This window comes from Pseudoliparis swirei, chromosome 20 (genome assembly GCF_029220125.1).
Source record: "Pseudoliparis swirei isolate HS2019 ecotype Mariana Trench chromosome 20, NWPU_hadal_v1, whole genome shotgun sequence".
Classification (NCBI taxonomy): Eukaryota; Metazoa; Chordata; class Actinopteri; order Perciformes; family Liparidae; genus Pseudoliparis; species Pseudoliparis swirei.
This window is the reverse complement of record NC_079407.1, coordinates 7385928-7409532: the sequence shown is the minus strand read 5'-3', so window position 1 is coordinate 7409532 and position 23605 is coordinate 7385928. Positions and strand designations below refer to the sequence as shown.

General features: G+C 40.9%; 1 protein-coding gene across 6 annotated transcripts in view; it reads left to right on the top strand.

Annotated features, from left to right (window-relative positions):
• dscamb (Down syndrome cell adhesion molecule b) overlaps nt 1-23605 on the top strand; it is a 111828-nt gene that overhangs the window by 58513 nt on the left and 29710 nt on the right. For all 6 annotated transcript variants that reach the window (XM_056440580.1, XM_056440581.1, XM_056440582.1 and 3 more), the window contains exons 4-11: nt 8071-8217; nt 9241-9519; nt 10189-10464; nt 11595-11891; nt 12978-13250; nt 15208-15486; nt 15753-15872; nt 18776-18955. In XM_056440580.1, coding sequence (XP_056296555.1) covers nt 8071-8217; nt 9241-9519; nt 10189-10464; nt 11595-11891; nt 12978-13250; nt 15208-15486; nt 15753-15872; nt 18776-18955 — 1851 coding nt within the window. The remainder of the gene's footprint in view (nt 1-8070; nt 8218-9240; nt 9520-10188; nt 10465-11594; nt 11892-12977; nt 13251-15207; nt 15487-15752; nt 15873-18775; nt 18956-23605) is intronic.

Below are 23605 nucleotides of genomic sequence, written 5' to 3'. Positions count from 1 at the left end.
TGTTGTTTCACAGCTTTGGACTGCATGTTGAGCTTAGCGTTGTTATTGGCAACATACATTGCAGGGCTATCATCGATGAGTCATTCGCCAGTCCACACTCTTTTCCCAAAGTTCTTGCATGTAAACTGTTAAATAAAATAAAAATGTTTGACTCCGAAACAGAAATGACTACATTTAAGTTGTTTTAATGTTTTTTTCTGATTTTAGTTATCAGAATAAATCTTTCTTTATTGTCCACCATGTCATGCCTCTGTGCCCACCAAATCTGTACACCTCAATATTCAGTAGCAATCTGACCTGAACCAGCAGCAAGTAAATACGACGGGGTCACATGATTTATTAAGATGACATCTTTCACTTTTTTAGTTGTTCATTAAATATGAATTGTTCATCTCATGGCAGTTGGACATTTCTTGCATGATTGAAACGCACAAATTATTTATGATGAATGAAAACCCATTTTTAATTTAAAAGATGTGGTATAACACTGACAGTCACTGCATTTCACTCTGCCTCTTCAGAACTGTTTCTCGTTAAAAAAAAGAAATTAAATATAATTAAATACCTAACCGCATGGCATTTGAATGTTGTTTTAACAAATTAATACACGTTATACTTACATCCAGATTTGTTGATGATGCTTCAGTGACTCTAGGTCATTAATGTAATGGGAAAATTACAATTAAACAGTTTATTCTCTCTAATTCAAATTTTTCCAAAGAGCCTTCAATAGCAGCAATTTTCATATCCTACGAATATATATATATATATATATTGATACCAAAGATATATATATATATATTCATACCTGTGCTTAATAGTTAATGTACATGTTCGCTCAGCTTTGTTGCCCATGTTTTTAGCTATTATGTCTATTTATTTTAAGTATTATAAAAGTCAACTTTTATTGTTTTCTTGTACGCCAATATTAGTTTTTCCTTTACATATTTGTTTTCTTGAAAAAATGCATTTCCTCGAAAAAGCTGTCGACTATATATTTTTTATTGCTGTAAGATTAATTTTGTAGATTTTATTAATTTTGTTCCCCTCCAAATGATCAATTAATACATATATTAAAAGACACTAATTTCAATAATAAAACTGATTTTATTATAACACTAATGTTTAACGAAGGTGAAATATAGCTTTGGGATTAAGGTCGAGGCAAAGTGAGGTGTTTACTCAATGTGGGCGTTTGAGACTGCAGGATTTCATTGCAGCGTTCTGACACAGCCAACCACTGTTTTAGCATTCAGGACACAGAGGGAGAGGCGGAGAGGGGGAGAAAGAGAGAGACCGAGCCGAGGAGAGAGAAGAAGCAGGAGAGGAAGTAGAATGAGCCAAACAGGAACACAGTGTTTTTGAGGCTGAATAAGAGACTGAGAGGCTCTGATGCCAAAACTTTCACTGAACCAAGGATGCCTTCTTCACCGAGGCTTCAATAGCAGCTCTGTCATTTACTTGTGTTCCTCAAATCTATTCACACAGCAGGTGCATTAAGAGAAAGCCATTTTTTTCCCGGTGACTTTTCCAGGTGCTAAATGCTTTCTCATTTTACCTGTATTTAATAGAATTAGTTTGAACTTATATTTGCAAGATACTCTGCATTTGTTATGGTCTCATCATATTGTTTCTTCTGTGAGTCATTGGCCAGATGATGGCACTATAAAAGTAACTTTATATGTTGACTGCCAACTAAGCTAGGATTGATTTTTTTCCTTCAGATTTCCCTCCTCAAGACAAATACACCCCATACTCTGTTTTTCAGGATTATTTCCCCACCACTTAGATTTTCATGCAAAATCCATTTTCATTGTTTTGTCCTCCAAGCTATTAGACTCATCTTGAAAGTTTGGAGGACATGACAAACTGCCGACTTAACTGCAGTGTTGGAAATCCATATTGTTTGACTATGACACACAAACAAAAGTGCAACACACCACATTCGCTTAAGATCAAGCGTGACTCCAACAGATCAGCCATGCAAAAGAGATATTGTTGCTCCCTTTCCTACAAAATCACCCGTTACCACATTTCCCATTTCAGCTGCTCAGATTGCAGCGTTACAGGTTATCCAGTAACATTCTTACATAACCGATGGCGGACGGACAGTGCAATCACAGGTACAGGTACAATACAGTACTGACTCTCTGTTTACTGAAATATGTTTCTGGTGTTGAGTTAGATGAGAATATCGATATCACTCTGTTTGTCGGCCTAATGTGAGACTGCAAGCGATGACGGGTGAAACCTGGTGAGCCTGGCTCTTTCCAAAGTGACCTTATTATGTCATATTGTTGTTTGAGTATAGAAAAAATGTTAAAGATGTTTTCCTGTCAAGTTTTGAATCTAGTGGTATGGTAATGGAGAGACATTGTGTCTCTGTGTGGTTCCTGCTGCACGTGCTCGAGGCGCCAACTCTGTGGCATATAGACTGTGGCACAGAGAGCGGCCAGCAGAACGATGTATTTAATTTCATCAAAAATATTGTTCATTCTTTGACCAGTTTCAATTTAGTTTCAATAGCTTTTTTTATTATTTTTAATTAAATTAGAATAAATTTGTATAGCCCAAAATCCCAAATCTGCCTCAGATCTGTACACCTACGACACCCGCACATCGGAACGGGAGAAAAAGGGACAAACCTCAGGGAGAGCAACAGAGTAGGATCCCTCTGCCAGGATAGACAGAAGTGCAATAGATGTTAAGTATCATGTTGCTGTTCCATTACTGTACTGTGGAAGCAGAGCGGGTTGTATCCACTGATTTAAAGAGGCTTGCAGTTTGACCATTAGCATGTCTTTTATTGATTCCAGAGTCATCATGTTAATTAAATGGATTCAAGAGAGAGCCAAAGTGTCTGCATTCACCTGATGGTCTGCTCTGTGCAGTAGCTCAATGTGACACCTACAGTACACTGGCTTTAGTTCAGGGTGATATGTGTTATTATGCATAAGAGTCATTACATATAGCTGTTGATTACATATTATCATTTAGCCGGGCAGATTAACGATTGGTTATGGCTTGGCCTAAAGTCATAGCACTCCTTTGCTGAGGAGCTCCCCCCCCCCCCCCCCCCCCAATGCAGGGTTTCCCCCCCTGACGGTTGAGTAGCATTGTATCGCTATCTTTGCAAAGAGCAAAACTGTAAATGGGAGTATTGTTCCGCGAGGTCGCACCGCGGTAGGAATGCTCTGTGTTCAGGTTAATGGCACACCGATGGCAGTAATAGAAGTTTCAGTAATATGTGAGCTTTCTAAAAAATAATAGGCGGTGCTTTTGTTTTGTTTTCAACAGATGCAGCGTGCAGTAAGCCCATGATAGATAGCTATCTGTTTTTAATTTTAATTTAATGTCTGAAGTGACTCAGGAGAGTTGAAGTGGGCCAGAGAAGCTACCAAAAGCCCATTTATCATCTCTCTCTGCTGACCCGACTAGAACTGGGTCCCTCCTGACCGTCTGTCTCACAGTATGGGAGCCAGTCCCACCTTCCTCTTTAAGCAGCAAGAACTCTGACTCACCCACTCACGCTTTATAGAAGAGAATACTCTGTGCACTAAATATTTCCAAATCCTATCGCATTCAAACTGTCATATATGTTGCCTGACATGAACAGAAAATATTCATTGACAGAATATGGTCTGATGAAATATAATTCATACAGATATAAAACATCACTTATGATAACAAGATGATGAATTTTACTGCATGTTGTAATCCTATAAGACTCACACCTATGACACACAAGCTCACACTTGTAGTTTTGAGGTCAATCTCTCAACAACTACTGAATACAGCATGACATTTGGTCCGTACATTCATCTTATTGTAAATCCCTCTGAGGCAAACTTGTAATTTGTGATAATGAGCTATACAAAATAAACTGAACTGAATTGAATCTTCCCATATGAATAACTTGTGTGATGGCCTGGCTTTTCTCTTATCATCATCTGTTTACGATTATATACCTGCAAAACTAAGGACGCCCCATCAGCCTCAGCTGTGTCTTTAGTGCTAACGAGCAACACGCTGAACAAAGATGTTGAACATGATAAACATTATGACGGCTAAACTACAGCATGTTAGCGTTGCTAGGCTGTGCAGCCTAACGGCCTTACAGATGCCATAAATAAACACATTTGTTAGTGGTAATATGACTACATTTTGCATGGGTGATGAGAATAAACCCATTTGCAGTTTATAACTAATTCAATAAAGTGCAGATTGACAGCTAAGATCTGACCAGCTTGGCTCTCGCTTAAATCACAGTGACTCCGGCGCGTCTGTCGGCAGCGAGGATGCTGTGACACTAGCTCATCTGTACGTCGGGGCTTATTTAGCCTGCTGAGAGGGAGAGCCCGCTGTTCGTAGGCTATTAGATTCTGTCTCTGGCAAAGTGGGGATGATTAGATAAAGTGTGTGTGGTGGAGTGGAGCACTTTTTCACTTTACAGTAGCAGTGCCTGTGAACGAATGGAGGGAAGGGCTCCACTTTTCTGATGATAACACTGAAATCTCTGTCCAGAGAATGTTTTAATGCATCTGGGAACTGAGGCCTCAATTACTGCCTTAATTAATCCATAGCAGTTTAAACACATCACTGCACGACACGTTCAGCTTTTAAGTGGTTAAAGGATATTGTGCGTAGTTTCTTACTTGACATACTGGCATTATGGATGGGAATTACTCTAAAATGCTGAGGCAGTGAGCAAGTTAAAGACAAAGCAGTAGAATTAAAGGGAGGGGGTCGCGGGGAAGAAATACAATAAAACACAATTCAATACAATAGCTCTCCTTTTGAATCCCCTCCCCACTGTCACGTCCCCTCTGCCTGCACTTCATTCTGTCATAACACAATGACTGAGCTCTGACGTCTTAAAAGGCCTTGCAGGAGCATAGAGGTGCTTGAAGAGAAAATTGCAGCAGCTCACAGCGGCTGGAGTGAAATACCATTTTGTCTCACTCAAGATGGATTCCACAGTGAGATTTCAGAGGACCCGTACAGAATCAAAATGGAGAAGCCAGAAGGGAGGAGTGAAAAAAGGCTGTGTGTGTGGGGTGTGTGTGTGTGTGTGTGTGCTGGGGGGGGTGGTATGTGTGTGTGTGCGCGTGCGTGTGTGTGTGTGCGCGTGTGAGGGAAGTGGACAGCTTTGGAGATGTCTGCATTTTGTTTTTGCTGCTGCTTGGTGATATATACTTTTCAGGGTTTTCACCTTTTTCATATGCAGTGTTTATTTGTGTGGAAGAAATGTCTTTTCTTTTTCTGCTGTAAACTGATCACAGCTATCTGTGATCAGTCTCCGAGAACATCTGAAGCATTAATTAAAAATACTGAAATAATAGGGAAAAAAATTGAATCAAAAATAGATTTCTCCCTCTGCTATGCTCAGGGGGGGGGGGGGAGAGTAAAGGCGATGATCATAAACAGTAATGGTTTTTTTTTCTTCTGCATCTGGCCCCCTGAACCTCTGAAAAGATTTCCTCCCACCAATCGTCTCGCACACTGGCATGCATGGCTGCCGGCATCAGCACACAGACACACACACACACACACACACACACACACACTCACACTCACACAGGTACGCGCGAATACATGTATACACCACACAGTCACACCCTCCCTCTGTCTCTTTATAGATTCCAATTGCCGGTTGCCCATCTAACAGCCCAGTATGTAAACCAGTGAAGCCCCTTCAGGACATCAAATCCGTGGAATCTGTTGTCGGTATCTAGGTCAACGCTTACAATAGCTGTGCAATTTTATTCTTCAGCCGCCTCACTCTGTATCCCCCCTGTTTGCTTAACCCCACAAGGTTGATTTCCCCTTGCATTTATAAACATCTAAAATGCATATTACATGTAAGCATATTAAGCATGCTTTGCTTCTTTCATACATATTAGTCTCAAGTGGAATATTAAAACGTGCAGCCGTTTGATGTTAACATCTAATGTTTGAAGGAAATAACATGTAGGTTGTTTTTCATTCATATTTGTTCAGCTAATTGGTTTGGACTGTGCAGTTATTCTGTCTGGTAACACAGGATGACTTCCTATAACATCATGCCCTATAGATCAGAGCCAAAACAACATTTCACATTGCTGTACACAGCAATGTGAAATGTTGTTTTGGCTCTGATCTATAGGGCATGATGTTATATGACCTAAGGGAGGTGACATATAATTTGTTAAACTGCACAGAAAAGAAAAAAACCTCTGCACCTGTTTGTCCATGCATTTTTTAGAGCATCTTGAAATGTCAATTTTTTGTAAGCCATTTTGACTGAAAGCACACAAATAAATATTAAAACAGCGCCCGTTTAATATAAATAAGCAGATGAATTGAAAACCTTTGCTAATTTTTGTTTTTGGCCAGAAGGCTGTACCCTCCTTCGTATCCTAAATCTAAACAACACAATTCACATATTAAATGTCTGTTTTAGAGAAAGATCACTTGAAAACCCGCAGCTCGCCTTGTTGAAGTTAAATCAATTACAAACTGCTAATCTACTTTAGCTGCTCAACACCGCCCCGGTTCGTTCTACTTTTGGATAAATCGCTGATGCCACTGCCTTCAGACTCGGGTGCAATCAAAATCAAATATGCACAGAGAATTCCTGCTCATCTAAGCAGTCAGAAATGTAACCTCAACCAGAGTTACCCAAGACTTAACCCGTGTTGGGGTCACGTATCATCCTCTTAATAATCCAAATGCAGGTATCTGTGGTTAGATGTACAGGTATGTTGTTAGACCTTAATTATGAAAGAAAAAAACTTCCACAGACATGAATTGACCAACCTCGGTAAACCATCACAGTAAACACAACGCCATCATTTATTTTTGTATAAGTTTACTTGTTAATGTCATAATGCCAAGTTTTCATATTAATGTGCACAATATGTTCCGCTCTGCTTACTGCCAATGAGCACAAGATGAAATGGAAACCTCCTCCTGGAAATAATCCCTCGTGAAACATGTCACCTCACAAACTAATTTGCCACATACGTGTCTGCTTATTTTTTCATCTTTTATTAGCTTAGTGAGCAGCTAATTTGAAGCTTGCCAAACATTTGCAGTGTGAAATGATCCCAAATGAGGGAATATTTTAAACATTCACGTTGTGTTTTCCCACACAATCGTAAGGTAGAGGTGCGAAGTAGATGTCGGCTTTCTTAAAACGTGCCACACTGACGTGCGGCGCATAATTATCTTTGACCCTGTGACGTCACTGTGCAGTGTTTTTCTTGTGGACCCCGTCAACATGAGCAGTAGCCGTTTTTCCTCGGCCCTTAAAGGCTCCCTGAGCTGCGTCTGTCTTAGCATGCCCACCGCTGTGCACCGAAGACAATCTCCTGTAAATTGCTTTTTCGATCAGTTTTGACATCAATCTGCTCCCAAGGGAATGTGGGCATTCGTGTGATGGCGGGGTGGAAGGTTTCTTTCCTTATGGATGTTGACAACCCCACTCAGCCGGGTTTGATCTGCAGAATTAACATAATATTACCCTATATACTGAACTGGCTGTGACAGCCAAAGAGGGATTGGCTCTCGATGCCAGACATTGGCGCCAGTGAGGTGACTGCAACGGCAGAAGTCAAAGACGAGACAGAAAACGCTGTTCAGGGGCAACGATTTGATATGATCAGATTTCTTGAAGTCTCTGCTTATTTATTACATGTATGGATACATTGTGTGTTCCTTCATACAATAATTAACAGTATTAGTCCAAATATTGTTTTGTTCATCTGTAGAAGTTTAAGTCTTATTCCACAGCAAATACCTAATAATTTATTTACACAAGAAAAATTATTATTGTTTATTTTGCTTCAGTAAACTCTCTCATCTCATGTAGAAATAAGGAATAACTTTTAAAGGCTTTGTGTGCTGTTAGATTCAAACTTCGACTCATTTGCCCTGCACTCTACAAACACCCCATGGAGAAAGAAATGCTTCTGTTGCGGCGGGGTGAATCAATTCTTTATACTGTAGAAGTTGTTTTGATCTCACGTAACAACCACACCGCTGCTGCCTTTCATGTGTTTTCCACTTGCTCCTTTTAATCTTTTCCAGGACAAAGATATCTCATCACATCCACGGGAGCCTTGTATATTCTGGACGTCCTGCCTGAGGATGGGCTGAATAACTATCGCTGCACCACACGCCACCGCTACACCGGCGAGACTCGTCAGAGCAACAGCGCGCGGCTCATCGTGACAGGTCGGTACTGGATTGCAAATGGGTTCAATTTGATCTTAAAACCATAAATACAGGTCAAAAAAACATGGAGAAACTATATTGGATACTTAATGTAGATATCATCCTTGCATATACACTACCGTTCAAAAGTTTGGGGTCACTTAGAAATGTCATTATTTTTCAAAGAAAAGCACTGTTTTTTCATTAAAGATAACATTAAATTAATCAAAAATACACTCTATACATTGTTAATGTGGTAAATTAATATTCAAGGTGGAAGTGTCTGGTTTCTAATGAAATATCTCCATAGGTGTATAGAGGCCCATTTCCATCAACTATCACTCCAGTGTTCTAATGGTACATTGTGTTTGCTAATCACCTTAGAAGACTAATGTCTGATTAGAAAACCCGTGCAATTATGCTAGCACAGCTGAAAACAGTTATGCTGGTGATATAAGCTATACAACTGGCCTTCCTTTGAGCTTGAAGTTTGTAGAACAAAATTAATACTTCAAATATTAATCATTATTTCTAACCTTGTCAATGTCTTGACTACATTTTATATTCATTTGATAAATAAAAGTGAGATTTTTCATGGAAGACACGAAATTGTCTGGGTGACCCCAAACTTTTGAACGGTAGTGTACGTATACCTTTAAGGTGGATTTGGCGTTTCAAAACTGCAGGCAGGAAAGATAATTTTCCCCTGTGAATTGTGGGTCCTCTTAGAGCTAGGATCAAGTTTACAGTCCGTCCAATCCTGTCATGCAGATCACTCTGAGGTCAACTGTGAGGTCAACAGCCCTTCTTTGGGTCCGTCACCAACAAGTTGTACCGTAGTTTGACAAGCGAGAGCCGTTTTGCATTTAGCATATGGATGGACGAAGGGATAAACAATCTTAGGAACACACTGTTGCTCTCTACTCACCCTCACATAATCCAATATTCAGGATATAGAACTGAATTGTGAATTGTGACCTCAAGAATCAATATTGGATTACAACGCTCACCACTAACAAATACTAAATGCTTTGCTCATTCCAGACCCCACCAATGCCGAGCCAGACATCTTGGATGGCTTTGACCAGCGGGAGGTGATGATCGATCATCGGGTGGAGCTGCCCTGTAAGAGCTCAGGCTACCCAACGCCCAAATACCGCTGGCTGAAGGACAACAGCCCTTTGGAGCCCGACAGTCGCTTCCGCCAAACCACCACGGGGTTGCTGATAGAGAGCACACAGCCCAGTGACTCTGGGACGTATGTTTGTGAAGTGTGGAACATTTATGGCAACGCGGAGGTGATGGGGCGCCTCTATGTCAAACGTAAGTCTTTTATTAAAAGGAAGGAATCCTCTTTATGACTGTATCTGTCGAAAAACAACATTTCGTTGATGAATTCATTAGTTGATCAACAAGATTAACTGATAATAGTTTTGATTATCACTTTTATCAAGCAAAAAGGACAAACATTTGCACATTTACTGTTTCTCATATGAGTTTGCTGCTTTGCTCCCGTATAATAAAAAACAAAGAAATATGGTTGGGCAGACAGAAAAAGCAATTTGGGACCAGCATTTGTCCCCTTGTTTCTGACACTTAAAAAAACAGTTGGTCTAAAACAGTAAAAAATGTCACCAAAAGGTGACATTTTTAAATTGCTTGTTTTGTCTGACCAACAGTCCTGAAACTAAAGATACAAAAATGTACCTTCATAGAAGACAAAGAAATTACCTTTATACATACATTTTCAAGAAGATTGTAACCAGTGGATCTTTACATTATTTGTCTTTAAAAATAAATTAAAGTAGCCAATTTATTGTTTCAGATTTAATCTGTAGGTGGTGGTTACAACCTTCTACTCTGGAATCTTAAGTAACAACGCTGATCAAATCCTAATTTCGGACTTTCTGTTAATCCTATTGTCACTAAAACAAAACACATGGTTGAATGCTCCTTTTAAAAAGGCAACGTGTCTCTTATTTCTGTGCTTAGAGCCCTTGAAGGCCGTGGTCAGCCCTCGGAAGGTGAAAGGCAGTGTGGGGAGCAAAGTGTCTCTGTCTTGTAGCGTGAGCGGCTCCGACGAGTATGAGCTGTCATGGTACCGCAATGGAGAGATCATCTACCCGGGCAACAATGTCCGTTTCACCGGGCTGAACCGGGAGAACCTTATCATGGAGGGGATGTCGAAGAGCGACGGCGGAGCCTATCAGTGCTTCGCCAGGAAGAGCAAGATGTCGGCACAGGACTTTGTGCAAGTCATCCTCGAAGGTAAAATGTGTGCGTGTGATTTGTGGCATTCACACAAATGCCGACCAAATGCACAGCGACCTTATGGATAATCAGTAAGTTAGCAGAAACAGATTGAGATCAATAAGAGCTTTATGTGTTGATGGCGTCCACTCTCTGCGATAGGCCGCCATTACAACGACCATCCCAGACTTTACAAACACATAGAAAAATACACGAACACACACTCTTGAATCCAATAGCTTACCTTGGCAGCGTTGCTCAGGCAACTGTCTGCCGTGGCCAGGGAGCTGTTAAAAGAAGATATTGATAATCTATAATCGTGTGGAACAGATCTAGATTATCAAAGCAGCAGCGGGCAGACACCGACGTTCCAGACTGCTCTCAGTGTCTGGGAGGGAAGCTCCTGGATCACTCTTCATAATGACAGAATGGTGACAAAAAGACCAACATGTTCCTTTTCCTATTACACCGTTTTTTTTTTCCATTAAAAAAAGACCCCTGAAAACAAGTCACACATCAAACTGTTGAATAAGAACAACTTAAACCATTAAGAAGTGTTTTTTCATTAGAAGCTTTGTGATCAGAGTTTTATTTGAGTCCTCATGGCCTCAGAAGGTATACACTGTAATGTACATCCAGTATGCAGTGCAACGGAATGCAGTCACGTATAGGAGCAGCTGAATACCAAGATTAATAAAATACAAGAAAATGCCTCAGGAACACGATCATCCAATCGTAGCCTTACCATTTGAGCATGCGGTCAATATGGCAACGTCATTGCACCCACTTTTTATTTGCAGAGAGAACTGGTTTTGGACAAAGGCGTCTGCCAAATCAATACATGCAAATATAATGTAAATGTAACTCCTCCAACAATCTGAGAGAAAAAAACCAGAACAAAGAGCAGCTCTTCCAGCTGAAACATTATGCTCTAGTGAATGTTGCTGGGTTCAAATGAAACAATAATCCACTGTGTGAGTAGAAATGATGTCAACGTTTACTCAAGTGACATGTCTAGATCTAATAATACTTCATAAGTCCCCCGTAATCACCTGGTAGAGATGACCCTGAGAATTGTTTCAGGTCCAGTGTATCGTTCTATATCGTATTCACCGTTGTACCCTGTGCCACCTTGTCCCTCATTGCAGATGGTACTCCGAAGATCCTGTCCTCCTTCAGTGAGAAGGTGGTGAACCCGAACGAGCCCGTCTTCCTGCTCTGCAATGTCAAGGGCACGCCGCCCCCCAGATGCTCCTGGTCGCTGGACGAGGACCCCGTCATCAAAGACACCCACCACCACCTGGGCCACTACGAGACCCACGAGGGCCATGTGGTCAGCCAGCTGAACGTCACACACACCCAGGTGCAGGACGGCGGGGTGTACCGGTGCACGTGCAGCAACTCGGCCGGGGTCATGTACCACCAGGCTCGAATAAACGTAAGAGGTGCTTGTCAAATCAGCTCCTCCAAGAACAACAATACACATACCTTGTCTGTCTCTCTGTGTGTCTGTCTGTGTCTCTCTGTCCAGCTGGCTTTCTGGCGCTTGCAGTACATGAGCGCTAGTTATTGATTAGGATGTTTTGGTTTCCTTGCTTTTGTCGTATTCTCTTATGATAATTTGATCAGTTCTAGTATAAAAGCTTTAATCACATTTACATTTCTGATTGACTCTGCATCCATTTAAAAATGTTCTCTGCTCCTTGTATACATTTTAATATTGTAGCCTCGTCTTTTTCTCTCCAAATTATTACTGTGCTTCTCCTACATGCCTGTATTTTAGGTCAAATGAATTATCCTGGTTTGCTGCACATAAGCGTATCTGGATATTGGGTTCCAAAATGGGCTGGTTTGTAAATAGCCGGAAGAAAAATATATTTCTTTTGTTTGCATGAATACATTTATCTCTGGTTTGCGTTTGCGTGCGTTCGTGTCTGCGGATGTGTGAGTGTGTGTGTGTGTGTGTGTGAGAGAGAGAGAGTGTGTGTGAGAGTGTTGTTCATGTGTGTCAGTATCTGTGTGTGTTTACTCGAGCAGCCAATTCAACTCGCCGCTAACAGATGTTAAAGCGATTATTCTGTTTCCAATTTAAGAGACACAGAATGTATTACTGCAGCAGGAGCAGACTAATAAGTATCAGTAGTACAGTGTTATCTAAACGCTCGGTTTTCCTTCAGATGGTTAGCACACTTTCATCTGCTCGTCATTTCACAGCCTTCTGCTTTGAGTTAAGCCTAAAATCATCTGATAAACAACAAGTGAAGCTTGAAACAACAGTTTGTTTTGTATTTCTAAATATTTCAGTGGCAGGTACCAGGAGTGAAGCTGCGGAGAGAAATGTGCTTTGTTTCATGTTCTCTGTTTAGCTGTTAACCTTTCTTTGTTTAACTACTACATATATTTGGAAAGTAATAAGTAAGAAATGTATTTCTATTTACAAAAACACCAAAAATAAAGCTCTAGTGATTTGATGTCACTTTCCACTGAATGTCTTTATAGAGGATCCTTTCTCATTCTCTGTCCCTCTGTAGGCCGCGCCAGCATTCGTCCAATGAAAAACATCACCGCGATTGCTGGACGGGATGCGTTCGTTCACTGCCGTGTGATTGGCTACCCTTACTACTCCATAAAGTGGTACAAAAACTCGGCGCTGCTACCGTTCAATCATCGACAGCGAGCATTTGAGAACAACGGCACACTGAAGCTGACCAACGTGCAGCAGGTGGACGCTGGCGAGTACACCTGCAAGGTGATGGTCCAACCCAACAAGATGGACTCCCAGAGTGTCCATCTACGTGTGAGAGGTTAGTCCCGTTGAGTTGAGAGGGTTGATCCTAATATGGGGACCAACCTAGAGATGTTTTTATTTAATTTTTTATTAAGCATTTGAAAGAAAATGTTGGATTTTATATTTATTTTCAGTTGTTAATATAGTACAAAATATCAATATATAAAAACGTATTTACTCAAAAGCTATCAATTTATGCTTATAAAGCTGATTTGATAAACCTGATGAATCAAACAAGTCAATACAATGTTTTTTTGTATTTGATGCAGTGCACTCTGGAAGCTAGACATCAACTCCTGTTTTAGCCATCACTTCCTTTTCTTCAAGGAATATTTGGGGAGAAATGCTCATTCATGCTTTCTTGCTGAGAGATAGATTAGGAAGTTAATACAACTCTCATATCTTCCCATTATGTATAGGGCTACAGGTATAGTAGCTGTTAGCGTAGTATAGAGACTGGAAAGAGGGTGAAACAGCTCGTCTGGTAAAAGGTTTACAAAACTCTGCCTACCAGCACCTCTAAAGCTCACTATTTAATCTGGTATTTGTTTTCAGTTGTTTAATTGATAAAGAAATCAATGAAGGGGTTTATGGGGGTTATGTGAGGGTCTTTTTCTTCCCCCAGACATAGTGACCCCCTGGAGTCTTCCCTGTCTGTATACAATCACGTATTTCCCAAAATATTAAACTGTTCCTTTAAACTGTCCCAATTTTGATTTTGTGTTAAAACTCTTAATTGAATGAATGCCAAAGTCCCATATGTTGTACTCTAATAACATTGTATTTGATATATATTTTAAATAGGGAACGTTAGGCTCATTCTGACACAACCTGACAATTCCTTGGTGGAAAAAGCCACCAGTAGCAATATACATAAAAGGACCCACTCAAACAGAAATGCAGACAGCTATATCATATGTCATAGAACGTCCCAGACTTCTAAATTAATCTGATATTCCTCAGGAAGTCAAGGTATCTAATAACGACTGTTTCGGTGTCACTGATAATACAGAGCTGAGTGACTGATCTCCTCTGAGATTGTACATTTGTAAAAGGTAATACTCAAAAGGGCTTCCCCATTATGCTCCATGTCCTTCCCTCTGTACAGTATGCTAGGTTGTTACTATATTACACTTTCTAATGGAGCGAGGGAAACAGAGTGGGAGAGAGAGTGGGAACTAAAGAGAGAGCGATGATATAAAGCAACACTTCCCAGTGGTGCTCTTGTGAGCAAGTGCATTTGTTAATTTACTCTGCTCGTGCTTAAAATGCGGAAGTGTCTTTGGGGATCCCTGGAGTCCATTATTTCCCCTTCGTTGTGAATTAAATAAGGTGCTAAAGTGCTGCTTATTTCAGTGTTATTTCAACTCACTGGACACTCAAACAAAGATGACTTGTGTGATGACTGGAGATTTCCCAGAGAAGAGAGCGCAGGCAATTTAAATAAATGTTATTGTGTAACAGTGTCGTTATATTATGCTGCCAATATTTGTTTTCTTTCACGCACTTTTCTGGCAATCAGGGATTTGAGTGGTGGACACAATCTTAGATTGATGTAGTAACCCGGCTGGGAGATAGGTAAGTACGTAGGTTAGTAGATCAATAGATCATTATTCATAGACAAAGAGAAAAAGGTCAGGTTCACTCAGATTTCTTTTTCCAAGCAACCTGAATGAGTCACCTCAAAGTTATGTTTGTTGTTCCGTTTCTGTGTGATCTTCTTTTTCTGAAAGAACATAATGTCTGAGACTGACAATGATGGGAACTTATTGCACAATGTTTTTCTATTCAGGTCTTTTGTGTTCCTTCAGTGACCTCTTTAAAGCAACATTTTACAAATATTTTCATTTTACTCCGGAAAGGACACAGTATCTGCCACAAAATCCAGGGAATCGAGGCGATCTTTGAAACTCACGGCTGAAATCACATTTGATCTCTGTGTCCCTTTGTCCCTCTCCTCCTCTGCCTGTCAGTGCCTCCCTACATTCAGCCCTTTGAGTTCCAGCGTTTCACCATCGGCCAACGTGTCTTCATCCCCTGCGTGGTCATGTCGGGCGACCGCCCGCTGGACATCACCTGGCAGAAAGATGGACGGCCAATTCCCATCAGCCTGGGTGTGACTGTGGACAACATCGACTTCACCAGCTCATTGAGAATCTCCAACCTCACGCCCGACCACAATGGCAACTACACCTGCATCGCCCGCAATGAGGCTGCTGCAGTGGAGCATCAGAGTCAGCTCATTGTTAGAGGTGAGGAAGCACAAAGGAACAGATTATATATCTAATGGCACCCTAGTGGACTACTATATTCTGCAGTATGTGTGCAGGTTTTCATTTTAAGCCATCCCTGCAGTACCAAACTTCAGTTATTAGTTCCTGCTGTCTGGCTGGAGGTAAAATTGACTGGTGCAGTGTTTGACTTGTGTAAATCTGCACACACAGGCTACAAGTGTAATAAAGACACCAACACAATGATCATGTATCAATGTCAACTGTTGCTTTTTGTCTATGTACAGTTCCTCCTCAGTTTGTGGTTCAGCCTGAGGATCAAGATGGGATCTACGGGAAAACGGTGACTCTTAACTGCTCGGCTGAAGGCTACCCTCCACCCACCATCGTATGGGAACACTCCAAAGGTACATTAAACACAGCGTGCATTACCGACTACAGGTCAACCTGCCAGCTACGAGGGAATGAATTAAAAACAAATCACGCTTTTGAATTTAAACTCAAATGGTAGGTAAGCAGACTTAAGTCTCCCGAGTTAGCAGGATGCTCAGCAATATATCAAATTGAGTAATAAAACAAAGTGCCTGTGAAACAATCAAACGGAGGTTCATCACTCAAAGTAATTAACTCCATATTTAATAGACATAGTGTTATAATTCAAACAATGTTTAACCCTCACAAGACAACTGCAATCACATAACTGTCTTTAGTTCAATGACCTGAACGCTTACAAGTGGTAAGCATGGGAATCCTTCTTTATGTGCACGCAAAATTGTGAGTTACACTTTTTATTGCTATGTGACCGCCGCTCAACAACTCACTGCAACAATGAACACAGTATTAAAACACAAAGTAATGTGAATTCAAGCTCACAGCATTAGGATCGTTTAATCTGGACTCTCAATGGTGATTCTGGCCTGTATTGAACAACAGTGATTGAAGGTTATAGCCTTTAGTTTCGAATGAATCATTTTCCATTATTTAAGAGGGAAATCATGTCAAAATGATGCATAGTATTTGTTCTACTACAATACAAAACATCAAAGAAACAACTGAATCAGGATTGACCTGTAAGGAATCTGAATTTGCATCAAGAGTTATCATATGAAATAATAATTTGGCCAACAACAGTACAGCCTTGTGTGCAGCTAGCTTGGTCTCAGGTTGTGTTTCTTAAAGGAACTGTGTGTGAAGGCGAGTGCAGCAGTCGTGCTTTTGCAGTTGAGTAGCTTCCATTTGCTTCATCCACAGCCGGAGCATATGTGTGTGAATACACAGACATAGAACCACACACACACACAGCCATCTGCTCTGTAAACTGCGGGCTTGCAGAATTTCCACCTGCACTCTTATAGAATCATCAGAGAGAGAGAGAGAGAGAGAGAGAGAGAGGCAGACAGACAGTTAAACAGATAGAATGTTAGCAGACAGACGACAGGGAGGCGGCAGGTGAGTTCGGCCACTTGAGCAGGGCAGATGAAGAGGATCCCCAGGTGTTTGCTCCATCATCCTTATAACCAGGGATGAAAGCTTCATCAACAGAAGGACAACAACCAATGAGGAGTTGTGCGTGTGTGTGTGTGTGTGTGTGTGTGCTTGTGTGTGTTCGCTCGCCCCATGATCAAAGGAATGAAAGAATCAAATCTGTTTTTCACCCTTTGATTGGTTAGTGTGTGTGTGTGTGTGTGGGGGGGGGGGGGGGGGGGGGGGCATGTGTCTGCTCAATCGTAGCGTTAAAATCCAGCATTATCTATCCAGCAGGAAGGGCCCCATAGTTCAGTTGGCCCGATCACTTTTTCAGGCCTTCGCACATATTTTTACCTCCATCCCTCCGGGTGCTCTATGATATGTTGTTGTGCAGCATATCATTCGGAGCGAAGAAGCAATGAAAATCATCTCCAACACAAAAATACAACCAGTGTAGGTGGCTTGGGAAGCTATCGTTTAATTTGTTGGCAGCCAGAGGGCAGTTTGTCCAGAGAATGGCTGTCTGGCATGCTTTTACTGCAACAGAAGTCGGTAAGAGCCAGATGAGTGTCTCTGGGAGATGTGGAACACTAAGTAAAGGTCAACTGCTATTAGCATAACGACGAGCACCGTTTGGATATGCAAAATCCATAATTCAAGGAAGAACACATCTCCCTCCTCTCCCTGTCATAGTCAGGGCAGCAGGAACAAAGTCACCACTTGACCCTTTGCTGGCCACGGCCACTTGACTGCATTATAATTAAAAAACAAAAACGCACAGCTCGCTAAATAGCCTAATCTCTCCACGCTTACTTTAACACGAGCTAATGCAACGTCTGGCTCAGATCACACATATGTTTAATACGACATGAGCAAGGTGGAATACAGTGCTTTCATCACTAGAGGAGCAGACTGCTCCAAAAATGGTAAGCGTTAGGATTCATTGTCGGTGACATTTCCTGCGGACTTTGCAGAATGAGATACTGTATCGTGTAGCAATAGAACAAGAGTGATATGTATCATTTTCTATTAAAAAGATGGGTATTAATAACACGCAGGCTCGACTATGCCGATTCCAATTATTTCATCGAAGCCACAGTGATGGAAATCAAGTGTCAGTCGTATTGGACTTTTGAGAATTGACTTTCTTTTATAATCAGACAAATCCATGCCTGTCGGATAGGTTTGTCCTCGACCAAGGCCATTCATGCAGTCGATATAATATTTCTTCTGGGTCTAGCAATTCAACAGACATACATGTAAAGAATAACCCAGCGATTTGCCGCACAGGAATAAATAGTCAGAAAAAAGGTAAATCTGTGTCTCGCTGCAGCTCTCGGTGTTGAAGGCCAACAGCAATGCAATGCCCCTCCGCTCTGCTCGCCGTCTGCCTGTTGTTCCTCTGCACCAATCTGCTGTCTTGTTAAACATGAGCATTATGTCTGTTCTGATTACATCACACCGGCAGCTCGGCCTGCTTCACCGTGCTCAGCAGCTGTTTGGCGGTTTAAGGATTTAGGCCTGGTGTTAAGAAACATGTTTACAATCCTCCCTAAACCTGACAGGCTTTGTCATCAAATCTGTAAACAGAGACACGTGGTCAGATGAACGCACACAAACGCACACACACATACACACACACACGCACACAGATACACACTAACACACTGGAGATCAGCTTACTGTTGAGCATAGCTTCCTGTTTTATCATTCCGCATCTATTTCTCTCCTTAAAATTACAGGTCAATATACAGTCATGTGTGTACATTTAATGTGCTGTATAAGCTATAGAAAGAACACAATGTTTATTTTCTCATTACTTGTATCTTCCTTCTTGTCTCAGGTGCCGGCGTTCCCCAGTTTCAGCCCATCCAGCTGAACACCGGCTCCCGTGTGAAGCTGCTGAGCAACGGTTCGCTTCTTATCAAACACGTGCTGGAGGACGACAGCGGCTTCTACCTGTGTAAGGTCAGCAACGACGTGGGAGCTGATGTCAGCAAGTCCATGTACCTCACCGTCAAAAGTAAGAGCCTGCGTCTGATGCACGATCAATATTAGCTGATGGGCAGTAATCATTGCGGATTTTAATGTCTGGGCCGGCGCAGCAACAAGCAGCCGTTAAAAAGGATTTCCAGCTGTGGGATTTTACAGATAGCTATACTCCTCATAAAGTTGATCGGCTAGACATTCATTTTGAAAAAATAAGATAAAAAATGTAAGGAAGGGAGGGAGAGGCACATCATCAGATTCAATAGACAAGCTGTGTAGATGATGGACAAACTGAGTCTGAAAATCCATCTGAAGCAACATTTCACTGGCCAAAATAGCTTATGTTGAGCTTCTGCTATATAGCCTACAAAGCACTTCATAGTAAAGGGGTCATGAGTCTGACTTCCTTACTGGCAAAAAGGACAAAAACAAACCTTTATTCAGTCAAATGTTCTGCACAAACCTATCTATATGCAAACAGTTTGTATTTGCAAACATGTTAGGCTACTGATTTTCTGCCAGTGGCCGGATGTTAATGTCCCCGCCTGCAGGTCTCCCGCCTCCAGTGAGGCATTAGCATGTAGCTCCCCTGTAGCGCTAGGAGTGGCTCTTCATTTTCATGGCGCTTAGATGTGAGTGGGGCTTATTTTCCCCGTGTAACTGTTATCAAACTGGATCACGAGGAGCCCTGCTGACATGCTGCCCTCTCTCTGTCTCCCTCTCTCTCTCTCTCTCTTCCTCTTTCTCTTTCCTTACCAGCTACAGAACACAAATGTGAAAAAGAGAACAAGAACATGACACATTTAACTTGTTTTCGGTGATGTAATGGAAGTTGTAACTAACCCTGATTCTGACCCCTCTATGAAAAGGGACGCCAACAAAATAATCTCCTTCTGGATAAATCAGCACTTGTTATCATTAATATCAGCTGGCATTGAAGTGGCTTTTCATGTGTCACTGTAATTAAGCCTCACAGTGTACACGGTTGGGAGCTGCCACTGTGTGAAGCTGTCAGTGTTACAGCGGCGGGCTAAGAGAAGAACTTGCTCTCTGTGTTTTCATAGGTCAGTTTGCTGACTGTAGCATCCAGTTGCTATGCAGCAAGTTGACCTATGGCTGTACAAACCTTTTTTTCTTCCATTTTTTCCCCCAAGCAAAAATACTACAGAAGACTGCACTCTCTCTAACTCCAAACACCACATAATGAGACATTGTTCATTTATTTCAAATAAAGAACACTAAAGCAAACACGGTATTCTGTCGCACAATGTTGCATTGCCCATGATATGCTTATACTGTATTCACTGAACTCCACTGTTCCAATGAGTTATTTCAGAGCCAAAGAGTCATCAAACAGGTCAGAGTGAGATGTGCATCTTGTACTGATGCGGGGGATGGGGGCAGTGCAAGAATTAAACTGAGTTTCGGTTTCATTGCTCTTTCAAGTCTGTTGTATTATCTCCCAAAGTATAGAGAGAGAGAGAGAGAGAGAGAGAGAGAGAGCGAGAGAGAGAGAGAGATGTTTGACCTGCTGAATACACTCTGCTGTTGCTCTAGGCTTCAGTTTCATGTTGTATTCGGCTCTATCAAAGATAATTTTGACAGCTGTATGCTACATAATGTAAGCCTACTTCTCATAGCTAGTACTAATGTTAACATTATTTGCTGCTTTTATTTATTTATATCGTTTTCTCCCCCTTAACATTAATCTTTAAAAAGTTCTAGTAATTTCATGAAAATGGGATGAGTTTTCATTGGATATGAACATAGTAGTAAGAACTATAGTTCATTGCTTGCCCGTTAATGGCTCTCCTTGTGTGTTATATGCACACTGTCTCTATAAAGTTTAAACTATACTGAACTTTTAAAAATAATATTTATTTTTGCTCCATAACTATCAAACAACTGTGACACATCTGCACAGAACCTCCTCCTCTAACCCAATGACGCCCTATACAGCAAAAACATCATGTCATTTCGACCAATCCTGGCAGTAATACCAAGAGCTTGAAGTTGTACCTCACTTTTACTTTTAAGTAAAATCCACTTATTCAGAGCCATTGCTGTCTCATTAGATTTGGTGCTTTTTGCAGAATTATTTCGTTATTTATTCTATTGAGCCTTTGTTGCATATAATTATGGTTATTTGACAAAGTCCTGCCGTTAAACCTTTGAATATCATATTTACTATTTCTGAAATTTGCAGAATTCCATTTTGCAGTCATCTATGAATTAATAAACTTCTCCTGGAGCTGTGCGCTCTTAATTGCAAAGTAGATAGAGTGCTGAAGGAATTACATATTTTGATCAACCCGGACGCATCGCACTGGTTCCTGATAAAAGAAGAGCCAATGGTATTTTTTTCATTGGATTTTGGATTATTACGTAAAATAGACTCTGTGGCAAAGTAACTTTTTTATGATCCTTACTTGTGTTGTTCAAGATAATTTTGAAGCGTGAATCAGCAGAATTAAAAAGCTAACGTTGGGCTGTAAACAGACTCCAGTCACGTGAGCGCTGTAAAGATGGACTTGTTGTAGCCTTATTTCGTCAATTGTTAGCTTTCACCCTTTTAAGGTACTTAGAAATGTAATAATTCATGTTTTTTACTGACATTTTATAAAATAGAACACAACATTAACATCTCATAAGCTTGTGTTAACCACAAACCTTATTTCAGGCATCTAACTATCATCTAAAAAACATTCAATTGACCGATTGACTTTGTGGCAAATGGAGGAAGGTTCAGAGAGCGTCTGTCACCATAACGGTATTTAAATGAAATGATGAAGAGGTGCTAAATTATTAATACAATATAATAATATTGTGTATAATGAACAGAATTATTTTCAATGTTGACACCACCTCTAGCTACAATAAACACAACAATATGTTTCCTAATATCTGCTTATCTCCAGAACCATTGGTACTGCAGCTAACATCATGCGAACAGTTCCCTCATGACATCATCAGAACGTCATCATGAGTAGCACTGGAAATGGATTAAGTACATGTGAATACAGTTCTCTTTTTACACTCTGTCCATTTACTCCGGAATTAAGTTTCTCTTGCAGTGTCATTTAAAACCTCCAAGTCATGTATGATTCAGTTAGCATTGACGCCATCCTCACAGCTCGAATAATTCACAGTGCAAGAGCCAGCTGTGAGATCTTTGAGCCTATGATAACACTGTGCGCCGCCCATCCTCGGCTGCCATTGGCTTCTCCTTCATTACATGCTGGCTCAGCCGCATGCCGGTCACTCATCAACTGATCACATTTCATGCCCTTTAAACCCCAAACTGTACTCGTACGCTCAAAATGCTTTCTGTAAAAGTGTACTTGCATGAGTAGTTTGAAAAACTGCGACCATTAGAGTGCTTGTAGTCATCAACTCCATCATGTCCATTTCTCAGTGTTTGTGTTTGTCAACACGTTTCTTTTCAAGCATACAGAATGATGATTTTCATGTAATGTTTTTTTACTCGTTTTTTTATTTTTGCATTCTGCTTATGTGTGTGTGTGTGTGTGTGTGTTTGTGTGTGTGTGTGTTTGTGGATGCGTGCGTGCGTGCTGGAACTCTTGAGTGCATTTCAGCCTCATTTAAATCCGTCAATACCTCAATTAGAAGCCGACGAGGCGGCTCAAGGGAAGAGCAGTCCGCATGTTTCTCTGCTTTATTTGCACTCTCTGTCTGTCTTTGTTTCTTACATTTCCAGCAATGCGAGAAAGATAAAAAAGATAAATAACACATTATTTGTATTATTTTATAGCCTTTTTCATTGGATAGATGCTTTATGTGTCAAGTTTCTAACTATCCCATTGTCACAAGAAAGCATACATTTATTTTCTATTTACAGTTCTGTGTTTAGCTTAATCGACTCACTCTTTTAAAAAAATGAGTCTTAATCCCAGATGAATATGACAGTATCATATATTTAAATCATTCTACATCAGTCTACGCTCCTCCTCTGTATGCCTGTTTTGCTGTTGTCCTCTTTCTACGTCACAATGTCAACATAGTGACAAAGGAGAATTGTTCTGGTTGTATACTTGCAGGGTTGTGTCTTTTTATCCATGCTCTCTGAAAACAAACAGGCAAAAGTGTAAGTAATGGATTCAACGGTACATTTATCTACTCTGTAATGTAAGAGGCAAAAGCCAGCATGCCGGACGGACTAGTGCATATACATGCTACCTTAGCCTGAATCTTTTTTTTACAGGGTTCTCAATTGGAAACCAGAGCTGTTGTTTTCAACTATAAAGAAGTCAACTTTAGCTTAACAAGCTAACTAGTCTAAAAAAATCTGCCATCAAATAGTGACCAATTAATTAATCTGCAAATGCTTTAACAGTTTTAACACCATGGTAATTCAGGAACTAGGATCTCAGAAGTGCCAGTTTCCTTATCAGGTTGTGCGAAGCCACCGTTGACTCAAATGGTGCTTGAGGTTTTATTATTCAACATTTAACCCATCTTAGTACGAGTGAAGCCTTCTCCACACGGCTCAGTCCTTCACCTCCGGTCTGCACCTTTCTGTCTTTGTTCCCCTCCCTTTTACCTCTCTAGCCTCGCAGCTTTCTCTTTCTCCCTCGCCTCCGCTCTTCCCACTCACACTTTCTCCTCTACCCACCCGTGTTTTATTACCAGGTCCCTGTAATATCGCCGGATATTAAAAAATATA